This window comes from Tasmannia lanceolata, unplaced genomic scaffold (genome assembly GCF_043159265.1).
Source record: "Tasmannia lanceolata isolate RefF3 unplaced genomic scaffold, GAP_Taslan_0.1 ptg000015l, whole genome shotgun sequence".
NCBI classification, from domain to species: domain Eukaryota; kingdom Viridiplantae; phylum Streptophyta; class Magnoliopsida; order Canellales; family Winteraceae; genus Tasmannia; species Tasmannia lanceolata.
This window is the reverse complement of record NW_027518692.1, coordinates 10759525-10774121: the sequence shown is the minus strand read 5'-3', so window position 1 is coordinate 10774121 and position 14597 is coordinate 10759525. Positions and strand designations below refer to the sequence as shown.

The following is a 14597-nucleotide window of genomic DNA, read 5'->3' as shown; positions in this document are numbered from 1 at the left end:
AATATGGATCTAATGTCGAGGCTTGCTTCAAAAGAAATTGTGAAAGGTTTACCCAAGTTGAAATATGAGAATGATATTATATGTAGAGGTTGTCAACTTGGTAAACAACACAAAGATTCATTTAAACCCAAGCATATCATACCTACTTCTAGACCATTATAAATATTGCATACGGATTTATTTGGTCCCATGAAAACATGTAGTCTTAATGGTAGAAGATATGTGTTTGTGAATGTTGATGATTTTTCTCGATTTACTTGGGTTTGTTTTCTTGCATCCAAAGATAAAATGTTTGAAAATTTTTATACTTTATGCAATAGATTACAAGTTGAAAAAAGTTGCAAGATTTCAAAAATTATGAGTGATCATGGAACCGAATTTGAAAACATTCACTTTAGTTCATATTGCAAAGAACATGGAATTGATCACAATTTTTCAACACCTAGAACCCCACAACAAAATGGTGTAGTGGAGAGAAAAAATAGGGTTTTTCAGGAAATGGCTAGGTCCTTGCTTCATGATAAAAATGTGCCTAGAATCTTTTGAACGGAAGCCGTTAACACGGCTTGCTATGTCATTAATAGAGTCATGATTAGGCCTCACACTCACAAAACACCTTATGAGCTTTGGAATGATAGAAAGCCTAATATTAAATATTTTAAGGTGTTTTGATGTAAGTGTTATATCTTGAATATAAAAGATAACCTTCACAAATTTGATGCCAAATCCGATGAAGGTATTTTTCTTGGATACTCTACTAGAAGTAAATCATATAGAGTATTCAATAGAAGAACACTATGTGTTGAAGAAGTCATCCATGTGAAATTTGATGAACTTAGCGAAGAAATGAAAAGATCACATGATGATGAAGATTATGAGGTTACTCCCCGAAACACAAACCAAAATGAAATTGAAAATGAAGTGCCTGTTGATAATATTAGCGAAAGCGTAGAGACACTAGAGCTAGAAAGTCCTCCTAAAGAGGTTGATGATCAAGGAAAAGGAAAATGGATTCTATCCGGTGACCCAAGTACCCAAATCATCGGTGATACCTCTCAAGAAGTCAAAACAAAGTCTCAGTATAGAAATGTGTGTGAGTTTGCTGCATTCTTGTCACATATAGAGTTGTAAGCCTAATGGTTCCCACCTTGGCATTCCTATCTTATTTTGATGATTCCAATACACAAGTGATTTAAGATCACAAATGTGTTTGATTGTCTAAGTTGTAGATTCTAATGATGTTAAGACAAGATTGCTTGGATTGAGGCCAAGAAGCTCTCATTGGACCGCTTATGAAGGCCAAAGACATCGGAGATCCAAGACGAATGAAGACTTGAAGAATCCATTGAAGATCAAAATCATATTAGAATGCATAAGATCCAATCTTAATTTTAGATTTTAAGAGGCATAAATTAAGTAAATAAACACACACCCTAAATGTTCAAGTGATTGTCTTTGTGGTGTTCCAACACTTTGGAACCCTCATAACAATCCCAACTTAGTGTAAAGTTGGAAGCCCAAAAACAGAATTGAAAATCTGCTGCACATAGCCTTCTCGGAACTCCAAGAGAATTCTCGAAGCTCCGACCTCGGAACTCCAAGAAATCCTCAGAGCTCCGAGATTTGGTCCAGTAGCTTTTTTCCAACTTCTGTTTGTATTCCCGGAACTCCGAGAGAAATTCTCGGAACTCCGAGAACACTATAACGGGAAGAAATGTGTGACCGTTGGGAACTTTGCTAGAATTACGACTATGCCCCTCAAACGGTCATATTTGGTTTTTCTATATATATGGGTATTCACACCTTTCCAATCATCAATCCTAACACTCTAAAACTCTATTTGAACATCCTAAGAGTGATTAAAGCTTGTTTATGCCTCTCATCCTCTAAGATTAGGATTTGGATCATTAGGCTCAAATTGTACATCCTCTACAAAGTTTGTAAACCCTTGTGAGGGAATTTTTGTTCTTTCTTTCTTATTTTCAAGAACATTGTATTCGAGCGAGTGTTCGGAGAAGCGGAGCCCACTCTTCGTGGTGAGGATTGCCACCAAGGTTAAAGCATTCGGAATTGTAATCGGCACCGATCTTCGCCGAAGTTAAGAAGATCAAATAGTGAAGCCATCAACGGGTTTGGTTGGTGGAGTGGAGTAGGCCTCGCGTTGGAGGACCGAACCACTTTAAATCTCGGGTGCAATCTCTCTTATCTCTTGCTTTTCATTTTCACTGCACTTAGGATTTAACTTGTGTGCTTATAATTTCATTCTTGATCTCTTAATCTTCAAAATTGGGTTAGAAATTTTCAAAAGATTAAAACTTGTTGGCAACCTAATTTTCACTCCTCATAAGTTGCCGTACTCAGGACCACCCTTGGATTTTCACTTAGTATCAGAGCCTTGGCTCTTAAAAGATTTTTTTTTCTAAAAATCTTTGGAAATTTTTTTAAAATTTCAACAAGGGAAAGATCATAAGATCTTTAGCAACTTTCTAATTGTGAAATGGCAAATACAAATGGAACCGGACTTCCGGAAGGCCATTCCACAACTAGACCTCCTTTCTTTGATGGGTCTAACTATGGACATTGGAAGACAAGGATGCGCATCTATCTTCTTTCGATAGATGTGGAACTTTGGCATATTGTGGAAAATCGATACACTTTGCCTTCCAAACCATTTGAAGAATGGAATGTTGTAGAGAAAAGGCATGCAAATTTAAATTACAAAGCAATAAACTCTTTGTTTTGCGCCTTATCTACGGAGGAGTTTAATAGAGTAGCTCTTTTTTATTCTGCCAAGGTTATTTGGGATACACTTGCCGTTACCCATGAGGGAACATCACAAGTTAAGGATTCCAAAATAAACTTGTTAAAGAGCAAATATGAAATGTTTAGAATGGGTCAAAATGAAAGTATTTCCGATATGTATACCCGATTTTCTAAAATTTCTAATGAATTAGCTAATCTTGGTAAATCTTATCCTACTGATGAGCTTGTGAGTAAGTTGCTTAGGTCACTTCCTCCTTATTGGGATCCAAAGGTCACCACCATCCAAGAATCTATATCAAATGGATGTCAAGAGTGCATTCCTAAATGGATACATAATGGAGGAAGTTTAGGTTGAACAACCTCCCGGATTTGAAGATTTTAAATTCCCTAACCATATCTATAAATTTGACAAAGCCTTATATGGATTAAAGCAAGCTCCTAGAGCTTGCTATGATAGGCTTTGTTCATTCTTATTAGACAAGGGTTTTGATATGGGTAAGGTGGATAAAACCCTTTTCATCAAACTTAAAGAAAGTGACATACTCATTGTACAAGTATATGTTGATGATACCATTTTTGGATCAACAAATGAGAGTGTGTAAAGAGTTTGCTCAATGCATGCAAGATGAATTTGAAATGAGCATGATGGGAGAACTTAAATATTTCCTAGGTCTTCAAATTCATCAATTAAAAATGGCATATTCATTAATCAAGAAAAATATAGAAGAGAATTGCTTAAAAAGTTTGAGATTTATAGCTCTCCAACAAAGCCTACTCCTATGAGTACTTTCACCAAACTAAGCAAAGATGATCTTGGCCCATCTATTGATCAAAAGAAATATAGGGGTATGATAGAGAGTCTACTATATTTGACTGCTAGCCGACCAGACATCATGTTTAACGTTTGTTTATGTGCTAGATTTCAGTTAGACCCTAAGGAATCCCATTTGCGAGGTGTTGAGAATATTCAAATATCTCAAGGGGACTCCTAGCCTAGGTTTATGGTATGAAAATTCTAATGATTTAAACCCAGTAGGGTATTCGGATGCTGACTTTGCTGGATGTAAGTGGATCGAAAAAGTACAAGCGGCACTTGTCAGTTCCTAGGTAAATTCCTTGTTTCTTGGTTTAGTAAGAAGCAAAATTCGGTCGCCTTATCCACTACAGAGGCTGGGTATGTTGCTGCAGGAGCTTGTTGTGCACAAGTCCTTTGGATGAAGAACACCTTGGAAGACTATTGTCTCAACTTTATGTGTGTTCCAATCCATTGTGATAACACTAGTGAAATCAATCTAACCAAGAACCCTATTCAACACTCTAGGACAAAGTATATAGAGATAAAACATCATTTTCTTAGAGATCATTCATAGAAAGGTGACATATCAATTGAGTACATTCACACTGATGCTCAACTTGCTGACATATTCACCAAACCCCTAAGTGAAGAGAGATTTTGTGATCTTAGGAGTGGTTTGAATATGTGGTCACTTCAACAGGTAAAAGAATTTTGAACTGGCATGCATATACATATATTCTATATATTTGAATGCTTGTGTGTAATGAAAAGCATGGTCATGATGTCAACTTAAACTTAAAAGCTACTCAATTTGTACTCTTAGTCCTCTTACCTGTAAGATGGAGAGTGTACACTCACATTCTAATTAAGACATCTAATCATTAGACTTCATACCTCATCAAGGTCATGATCATGTCTATTTGCTCTCTAAGTACTATATGTATCTAGGCATGTATTCTACAAAAAAAAGAGGGGATTTTCACTTGTTTTCTTCTTCCCCATTCTTTTTTATGTGACGAAAGGGGGAGAAGAATGGTAAATTGCTTATGTATGCATGTGTGCTCCACTTATTTTCTCTCACACTTTTGTGTTCCATGCATATGATTTTTCTAGTCACTCTGTTAGCTCTACCTATGCTTATCCTGAACTCATTGTCATTTATTCTAAATTGTGTCATAAATCTTTTAATCTTCATATGTATGATAAGCATATATTGAGGGGGAGGCAAAATGTACATAAATATTTTATTAAGGGGGAGCCACATACCCCATAATCAATTTAGGTTTGTCATCATTAAAAAGGGGGAGAATGTAAGCCCAAGGGTACATCCCTCTCTTGTTTTGATGATCAACAGACCCAAATTGATGGTAGTTTGCTAAATGTTGCTCTAGTATTGTGATTAAAACAAGGTACATTCATGTCAACACTTGGAGCAAGAAAAACAAGGGCTAGTCTTGAAGTCAAGTCTTGGTGGTCTCCCTTCAAGCCGTATGGTGTACTGAAGAATCAAGGGAGCCATAAGTACAAGAACATGTTCGAAGACTATCTAAGACAAGGAGAAGATCATGCAAGCGCCCAACAAGATTGAAGATCAAGAAGACTCATGGTTATAGTTTTTAGAATGCATGGGAGTCCTCTTGGCATTTTGTGTTTGCATGTTTTGATGTTTTCAAATCATCTTTAAAACCATTTTTCTAAGTGCATTAATGTATTTGAAAACACATGATTACAGCCCAAAGACCATGGCCCAAAGTCCCTCAAACAAATATTTTAAAACTAGATTTTTAACACAAGGCCGGTCGACCGGGATATGCCGGGCGACCGCGGGATGGAATCTGGAATTCCAGGGCATCTCGAAATTTACCGGGCCAGTCGACCGAGACAATATGGTCGACCGCGTACTCATTTCTGAAAATCCAAAAAACATCCAGATGGATATTCCTCGGTCGACCGCGACCCCCTCGGTCGATCGCGGAACGTTTTAAGGCAAAATAATTTTTTAGAAACAGTTTGCCCATGGAGGGCGACCGCGAAGGTCCGGTCGACCGCATAAGCCTTTTTTTAAGCCAAATTTTTTTTCAAACAGTTAGCCCTCTGCGGGCGACCTCGTTGACCTCGATTGACCGCGGCGATAAAGCTTTTGAAAATAAAAAGAGCCGCCCGATAAGGGCGGGCGACCGTCGTGGCTCGGTCGACCGCGACGGTATCGCGAATTAGCCGTTGGGGTTTACAGTTAGTAGGTGCAACCACCCAGTTTTATTACAGTTTTGCCCTTGGTTCTTACCAAATGAACTAGGGCTATATAAACCCCAACAAAGACCCTCATTACAACCCTTTTAAATATTTAAAAATCAAACTTAGAGCTTTCTCTTGAAAATCAAAAGGATTCTTCTTCAAATCTCTTGAGCATTTAAACTTGCATTCACTTCTTGTCAAGAGGTTCTCCCTAAGCTTTTAATTTCAATCATTGGGAGTCTTGTGAGCTTTGAGAGTTGTATACGCCTATAAGAGGCTTGAGTGTTCTTGGGCTTATTTGCTTTTATGCTTTGCTTTTTTATTTAACGGCTGAGATTAGAATACATCTACGGTGGATATCTATGGTGCGTTAAGTAATAGCGAGTGAGTAGCTAATGTTATGTTAGCTACTCGACCGAGCACTGCCACTTTTCCGTGTGTGTGTGTGTGTGTGTCATGTATAAGGTCTTCCTATCATCTATGTAGTTTCTTTCTGATAATGTATGAAAGATTAAATAACGCCTTCTCCAACAACTTAAGCTTTTGGAGTAACTGGTTGTTTCACATGGTATCAGAGCAAATACCTAGGTTCAAACCTCCTTGATAGCAAAAGCCACATTTAATAGCCAAATCCAGAAGAAGGGCCACATGTGCCACGTGTAGGCCAACCATAGAAAGAGGGGTCACACCTGTGGGGGAGTGTTAAAAGTATAAAAGATTAAATAACGCCTTCTCCAACAGCTTAAGCTTTTGGAGTAACTGGTTGTTTCACACTTTCCTATAAGTGTTTTATTACTGATTTTAGTATAGAATTTGTTTTTGTGAATTATTGTACAAATTATGTAAAAACCCATGTGATTTTTCCTTCTAAGTTAAATTCTATCTAAAATATCAAATAAAGAACAATATTTAGAGAAAGTAGATTTTGAATCTTTTTTCGCTTTTAGGGGAGGATGATCTATTCTATGACATCGTGCATCGCATCATTTTTTGTTTGAAAGGTAGAGAATGAAATTTAGCAAGAAAAGATACATAGACCCTGGCAATCAAGGTGACAAAGATAATACATAAACTTAAGAGAAAAACCACAACAACTACACTTCGAGGTGGAAGGAAAGTGAAGACTTTCAACGCCCCCCTATAGCAACCTCCCCTAGCTAACAGGTCATACACCCATTAGCTATATGGCGTGCACGCATATTTGTTGTAGAATTTTCCTCTTAAATTAAAATTATGACGTACCTAATTTCTGTTGTCTGTGAAAAACAGAGAAATAGATGATTAGTAAAACCTTTTCGATGGAGCGAGATGATGCACGGACTAGGTCACTCTCTTTAAGGTGAATTTGCGCCTCTGCAGAAGAACCTATGGTGCAAAAAATCCCAACGCAATCACCCCCAGGATACAACAGCCCGACGCACCGTCGATATTTATCTGAACTGCACGATCAGATAAATCCGAACCAAACAGGAAACACTCCGAATGCCCATCAAATAAAACAAAACACAGAGAAGGAAGAGAATGACAAAAAATACAAAATCAGAGAGAAGATCTGAAATGTATGTAAAGCAGTGTATAAAAAACGATGATAATGATCTGCTTTTATAAACAAAAGGTGTCTTCAAAAGACACCTTTTAAAACCAGTAAAGACACCCTTTAGAAAACGGTAAAGACGCCCTTTAGAAATTGTGGAAACGGCTTTTAAAACGTCATTTAAAAAATAGTCGTTTTTAAATGTTATTTAAGAGGGTTGCGGTTGAATTAAGAGGACGTTTCTTTCGCCCACGCCCACGCCCCGACACAGCACGGCTCGGCGAGCACATGTGTGTGTGTGTGTGTATGTGTGTTTTTTTTTTTTAACTTGAATTATTTTGTTCTATGTTAAAGCTCCAACCCAAATAAAGTTGAATGCCCTTGAAAAGCCCAAGCTTTTGTTCAACAATCCTCTTATATGGATGTAGAAATCTTCCCCACTTTCCCATGTGGGACTATCTTTTCAAGAAGGTAAGAGAGCTCACTTCAAAGCATTTGAATTCTTTGGTGGGAAAAGTACAAAAGAGAATCTCTTTGAAAGCTTCAAATTTGGATGGGAAACTCAAAAGTAAAAGGAATCTTTTTACAAACAAAAAGGGAACTTCTTTTTATTTTATTATTAAAATACTAACAACATTTTCACAGGTATTGGCGGATAAGTACCCGTGGGGCCGTTGTTTGATGGTCCAAACCATTCATCTGCCTAGCTTGGTCATACAAATAATGGATCATACACACATCAAGCAATCCTATCCCTTTAATTTGTCAAGAAGTGGTACCCATTTATTTTCCATATATGTTTTATGTAACAATTATATATGTATTTACATAGAGGAAATGGTTTGTGTGCAGCTGCACAAATAGCTTATCTGTGCATGGTTGCAACAAACCATGGGGTGGGGGCACATTTTTGGAGGGATTTAAAGCATTCATTTGGAAGGCCCTTCCATGGATATGATGTGTACCAAAAATCAGCCCTATAGGATCATCCTAGGCCAATCAAAGTTGGAGGGGGAAATGGAGAGACACTGTTTCTGCCCATTTTTTCCCTCCAAATGAATGCTTTAGATCCCTCCAAAAATGTGCCCCCCATGGTTTGTGGCAGCCATGCACAGATAAGCTAATGTGCAGCTGCACACAAACCATTTACATATTAATGCATGGTCTTACCGAAGGAAGAGAGATAAAGAAGTGCAAATGACTAAAATAACCACAAAAATGAAGTCGTCATGAATTTCCACTCACTTATTTATGGCTCAAAAGTCAAAAGGCTACGCATGCTATTTTGATACAAGTTGCTTTTGTAAAGTTGTTAGATTAGGGTATTTTTGTAACCTTCAGACCTACATGGTAGAGGAAAATTTGAGTATTCATCTGCCGCAAGGAATATTCAAATTTGAAAAGAAACGGCGATTTTTCCTGGGATCGAGTGACAGTTAGGATATGGCTTGGCAATGTATCGAGTAAAAATGTGATCATCTTTAAAAAAAACATGAGATAAGAATAAGGTGTGTGTGTGTACACGTCTTTGTCTGAGGTTTCTTTGTGTGGAATATTCATATTGTCTGGTAAGAGAATGATGACGACATTCCATCTTATCCAATCATGGGTTAAAATTCAAGCACAAATGCCACGGTGTGGGACCATGGACTCGGCCACACGTTAGCATGCGTGGGCCCCTCACACCATGGTCAAAGGGTTGTTCTAGAGTTCATTCATAGGATTGTTGAGGACATCTTAGAATAGATGTGCTCTACTGTGAGGCCGCTTTGCTTTATGGTGGGGACTAGAAGGTTGGCTTTGGTTAATCTGGACTTGGCTTGATTTAGCTCAAATCCCTTGCTTGTTTTGAACTAAAAGAGTTTCTTTTGAGAAGAAATCGGCCTAATTAACTTATCTTTTTTCATACTTAAACAGACATATGTGGCCCGCGTAACGCCTCATTGCAATACTGGGAGCCAAAGCAAGCTCTTGGGTGTGAAGCTATAGACATCTTTTGAATTATTGATAAAAAAGAAATGGAGAAAAGGGAGAATCAAATATGGATGTGGATTCACATGTAGGAGAATAAATTCTATGGAGCTGTAAAACCTGACCCAAATCCAACCGAACTACGTGAACCTAAACTGTGAACTAACTACTCGGGGAAGGCAGATGCGCTCGAGCAATTGCAAGTGGAAGTCAAGTCGCTTTAGGAATCGTGTGATGGACGACGACCCACGCACGTGTTATGTACGCTAATTGCATGTGTAATTACTCGCTAACTAGACTCAACATTAATGTGTATATGTATATGAGAATGTATGGTGCAAAGTTGCCCAAGAGGTGGGGCCACCAAATTGTGAAGGAGTGGCCAGCCGTCCATGGGGTAGAACTAAGGCCCACAATCTGATCTCATAATTCATAAATCCACCTAGCAATGTATAATATATAAAAGAAAGATTTCATGGGAACCATATAAAAATAGGTGAAATTGGGTGTACGTAAGTATGAGTTTGTTTACATGCACTTAAACATCTCTACATGTTCCAAAAGAGGTGTTAGAGCTATTAATGTTTTCTAAATTTTTATCATTAAGAATCGTTATGAAATTTCCTTTTTTTTTCTTGTTTTTTTCCTTGTTTTAGTTTTTTGAGATTCCACATTTTAAGGAAGGCAGGTGAAGAACCTGAAAAAGAACACACGGCCCTCCACAAGCAAACTCGAATCTCGATTCTTGAGGCCGAAGCCAGTATAAAATCCCCCCAACCCAAACTCCAAAATCACACACAACCATCTCTTCTGCTAACATACCCATCTCCCCACCTCTTGCTTGCCTCCATTTCCTTAAGGTATGCTCCTTAACAACCCCTTCTTTGTTTTATTCAATCAATTTATCCATTGCCCATTGATCTCTAGGCTAGAAATTTGTTTTTACTGTGACCCATTTCACCCTGCTTGTGCGTTTCATACAAGTTCAAGCACTAAAAGGGTTGATCTTTGTTGTTATTTTTCCCACTTCAAGAAACTTGCAACGAACTAGTAGTAACAATAGTACTAGTTTCTTATATCAACTTCAACGAGATGCACTAGTCATAAATAGAGCAACAAGAAGTACTAGAGGTCCAGTATTAAAAAGAGATTGAAATTGGTTGAAACTTGCTATCGTATGTTGGTCTTGAAACTTCCTGCTATGTTCCAAGTGCATCTCACCTATTGAACTACTGCGATTATAAGAAGAAACTAACATGTACTTATATATTACTTGTCAGGAGGAGTTTGAAACATTATTTTGCTTTGTTTCTGGAATTTCAGGGTCAGAGAATGAACAGGCCAGGAGATTGGACTTGCAAGTCATGCCAGTACTTGAACTTCAGCCGGCGAGACTCGTGCCAACGGTGCGGTGAGATCGGGAGGGGTGGGTTTAGTGGGGCCGACGTCAAGCCCGGAGATTGGTATTGCTCGGCCTGTAACTGTGGGGTCCATAACTTTGCAAACCGATCAAGCTGCTTCAAGTGTGGTGCATTCAAGGATGAGTCAGGTCTCAGCTTTGATGCAGATGCACCAAGATCAAAAGGTGGCTTTGGTGCTAGTTGGAAATCAGGCGACTGGATTTGCGCTAGGTAATTCTCTTTTTTTTTTTGTTTCATTACTTGATTATTCATTTACTTTCTAGGAGCAAAAGAAAGGGATTTTGTTGTTGTTTCATTGCTACATATGTATGTATGTACACGCTTATCTCATATAGAAGAATGATAAGCCCAAGCGCTCCCTTGCATTTTCAAACCATCAAGGGCCCGCCCTCTTCTGTTTATGTCATCTGTAGTAACCGTGGGACCTTACTCAGGCGGTTGCCAACTCCTAAGAAAAAAAACCCAAAATATATAGTGAACATCACACGTCATCATTTGTCCTCTCCTTTCCTTTCTTCCAGGTAAACTTGGTTGCACATAGTTACCTCACAAAGTAGTGGTGAATTAGAACTTAAGTAGTCAAGGTGTAAAAGTAGTGAAGTAGTCTCCTCGTAGAGTAGTCGTAAGTAGGTATTTGGCTATCAATTGAAGTAGTTTCCTGGTGCAGTGTTATTACCAAAATTTGGGGCTAGTAAGGGTGTCATTACCAATAAAGAAGAGAAGAGAGAGAGAAAGAGAGAGCACACGGGGGTGGGTGGGTGGGGCGCGGGCGGGGGCTAGCATTTTTTTCCCTTGTAGTTTGTTAGTATGTCATGTGGGCAAACAAAAAAGAGGCTAGGAGACAAGCCAAGCAATCTCCTTGTAGTTTGAATGACTACATGCAACCAAACACTACACATTGTCGAGAACTTAAACAAAGTACCAAGTCAGATTTCGTAATATAACAAAATCAATTGCAACAGTAACAGATTTGCATGAAATGAACTAAAACCAGAAAGAGAGAAGAGATGACTTATAGAGTTGAGGCACAAATATGTATTCCTGTCCTTGAGACAGACCTCGTCCCCACTGTGATGAATCAACGATGCATAGGGGATGTATGGCATATGCCTCCAGGATACATAACTCCGCTCTAGAGGTATGCATTAACGTAGCCCGAATGCCTTGTGAATCGCTTATCTTGCTGATTGCCTTGATCAAAAGAAAATAATGGAAGAATAAAGATTGCAAACCCAAAAGAACCACAGAGTACCAGAAAGTATGTTTGCCTTCTTCCTTGCGAATTCTTTTTGTAATCGCAGTGATTAAGAAGGAAATGCGTGACTTTCGTGAAACGTTGCGGTAAATACACATTACTTGTTTCCAAACGGTCTATTAAACATCGTGGACGAAATGGTACCCGAACTGTAGAAAAGATGTGTTAAGTATGACAGCCCTTAGAAAAAGAATTCTCAATTACAATCGCAAAAAAATCCGCAATTATGATTGAAGAAATCTGACATAAAAACAAAACCTTTTGCAAAATAAATAATGTAAGTAATAAAAAATTAATAATTAAAGAAAAGAAAAAACAGTAATAACACACGCACATCCCGACACAGCTTGGCTCGATTGTAGCAAAGATTTTCTAGTTTTCCTTCTCAGAATACCTAACTCTATAAGCACTTACAGCTTTATACGATGAAAGGCCGTATAAGCACTTAAAGCTGCTGTTGGATCAAATATCAAGGATGGGAATGGTATGTGTTTATACGGCCCTTCTTCATATAATTTCTCCTTATATATATCCCTTTATACTCTTATCTCATTTTTTTAGCTTGAATTTGAAATCCACTAAAAGATAAAAGGGTAAAAGACAAAAGGGTACACATTTAACTTTTAATTGCAGTGTATCTTTTCTTACAAACAACAAACAAAAGTTAACATTATATGTAGATGAAGTGACACCCTAAAAACAGGTCAAAACACCTACTAAAACTGAGAAATTGTTCAACTAAACAGACCTGTATATTTCTCAACCTTTCCACTCGTCTTGTCGTGAAAATATTTCAAGGAGGTTTTCTCCATTAACATTGCAATCTGAACAGTGAGGTTCATGGTTGAGCGGCGATTCTCTCTCTCTCTCTCTCTCTCTCTCTCTCTCTCTCTCTCGCACACTCACGCACACACATTGTGGTTTGACTAATTAAATTGGAAATGAATAGTGCCTAATCAAAACGTGATTCGGCCAAAAAAAGGGATGGCAAAATTTGAGTTTAATACGGTACTGGTTAAAAAAAAAAATACTAAAAAAAATGGAAACACAAGAAATTGAGTTTAGAATTTTGTCATTTACAAAATATGGTGGGGGTAAAATTAGAAAGTTCGCCAAAAATACATGTTTAAAACGTTTAAAATGTTTAAAATGTTTGCCTAAAAAAACATAGGTTTATTCGTTGGAAAAGTTTTAAACGGCACACCAATAAAACATGGTTTTTTTTCTTTTGAAAAGAACGCCGTTTAAAACGGAGTTTTGCTAACTATGGTATATACACACATATATTTTAACTACACACGCATTTAGCTTTGTGTTTGAATGCCTAGGAATCTATTTCATTGTGGCTTATTTTCTGCTAGGTCCGGCTGCAACAAGCACAACTTCGCAAACAGGATGGAATGCTATAGATGCAATGCACCTAGGGACTCTACAGACCAATCTTCATAGATTACCATTTTTGGGTATGGATTTTACATTTCCATATATCTAGGGAAATGTTATCAGCACTACTGTATTTTGATGATTGCAGTCCTGACTTTATTAAAAGTAAGGTATGGCCAGCGCCATAGGATGATCTAAACCGTCCATTAGATGGGCCACAGCCTAAATAGGTTGTGCCCCAAAATTTATTTCCATAGGTTGATCCTAACCCTCCGATCTATTTAGGGTTAGGATCAACCCTCTAACATTCAGATCGGAGGATTAGAATCAACCTATGGAGATAATTTTTGGGGCACAACCTATTTTAGCTGTGGCCCATCTAATGGACGGTTTGGATTATCCTATGGTGTGGACCATACCGTACTTTTAATGAAGTGAGGAGTGCGATCATCAAAATACACTAGTGCTGATAACATCTCCCATATTTTAATGCCTTCATGTTCACATTCTTATAATTAACATTCATGGCTTCGATTTCAGGCATTTCAGTCTAATAAGGAGACAGCCAAGAGAAAACCATAAGGCTCTTTTCCTCACCATTTTGTTCGCTCTGATAGTTTTATCATCATCATCCTCTCCCTTCTCAGCAAGTATAGCTATGTAGTTGTGGTGATCCATATGTTCTTATTCTACTCTCCAGTGCCTTTGTATGCAGTGAAGGGCTTGTGGCTTTTAATAAAACCCATGGTTACAAAAGCTTATGAAAAGACCCTTTTATTCTCTATTAATAGACATATATTTTGCTCTCTGATATGTTCTAGCATCCATAATTCAGAATTGCTTTTGTGGGTAGTCCAAGGAATGTTTGGCGATGCCTTTTATGTTAAAAAAATATCAAGCAAACTTGCACATGTCTCCAAAGCATTTCAAAAGAAAAAGCTCATGGGCCACTATTAGACCGTTGGATTCAACCAGTGCAATATAAATAATCGATCTAAGCTTCAAGGAATATTATGACTGGCTTTTACTTGTAAAGGTAACTTTGAATGAGTCCCCTAAGCATCAAAACCTAAAAGAAGCTTATTACAAAGAAAACAACCAATGCACTCTGGGACTTGAAAGCGGAACAAAAGACGAGGAAACTCAACTATCCGAAAAAGAGATGCAACAACGTTGAAGGGACAACTATCTCACTTGCAAACATATTTGGGTGGGGTCCAATATTTTTTCTTTCTTACT

The 14597-nt window shown here is 37.9% G+C and overlaps 1 protein-coding gene across 1 annotated transcript; it reads left to right on the top strand.

Annotated features, from left to right (window-relative positions):
• The first annotated feature begins 10002 nt into the window (after nucleotides 1-10002).
• Nucleotides 10003-14171, top strand: LOC143846415 (RNA-binding protein involved in heterochromatin assembly dri1-like). Its single transcript, XM_077354849.1, has 4 exons — nucleotides 10003-10159; nucleotides 10623-10930; nucleotides 13337-13438; nucleotides 13899-14171. Exons 2-3 carry the CDS (start codon nucleotides 10632-10634, stop codon nucleotides 13422-13424), a joined length of 387 nt encoding a protein of 128 aa, XP_077210964.1. The 5' UTR covers nucleotides 10003-10159; nucleotides 10623-10631; the 3' UTR covers nucleotides 13425-13438; nucleotides 13899-14171.
• Nucleotides 14172-14597: the final 426 nt, after the last annotated feature.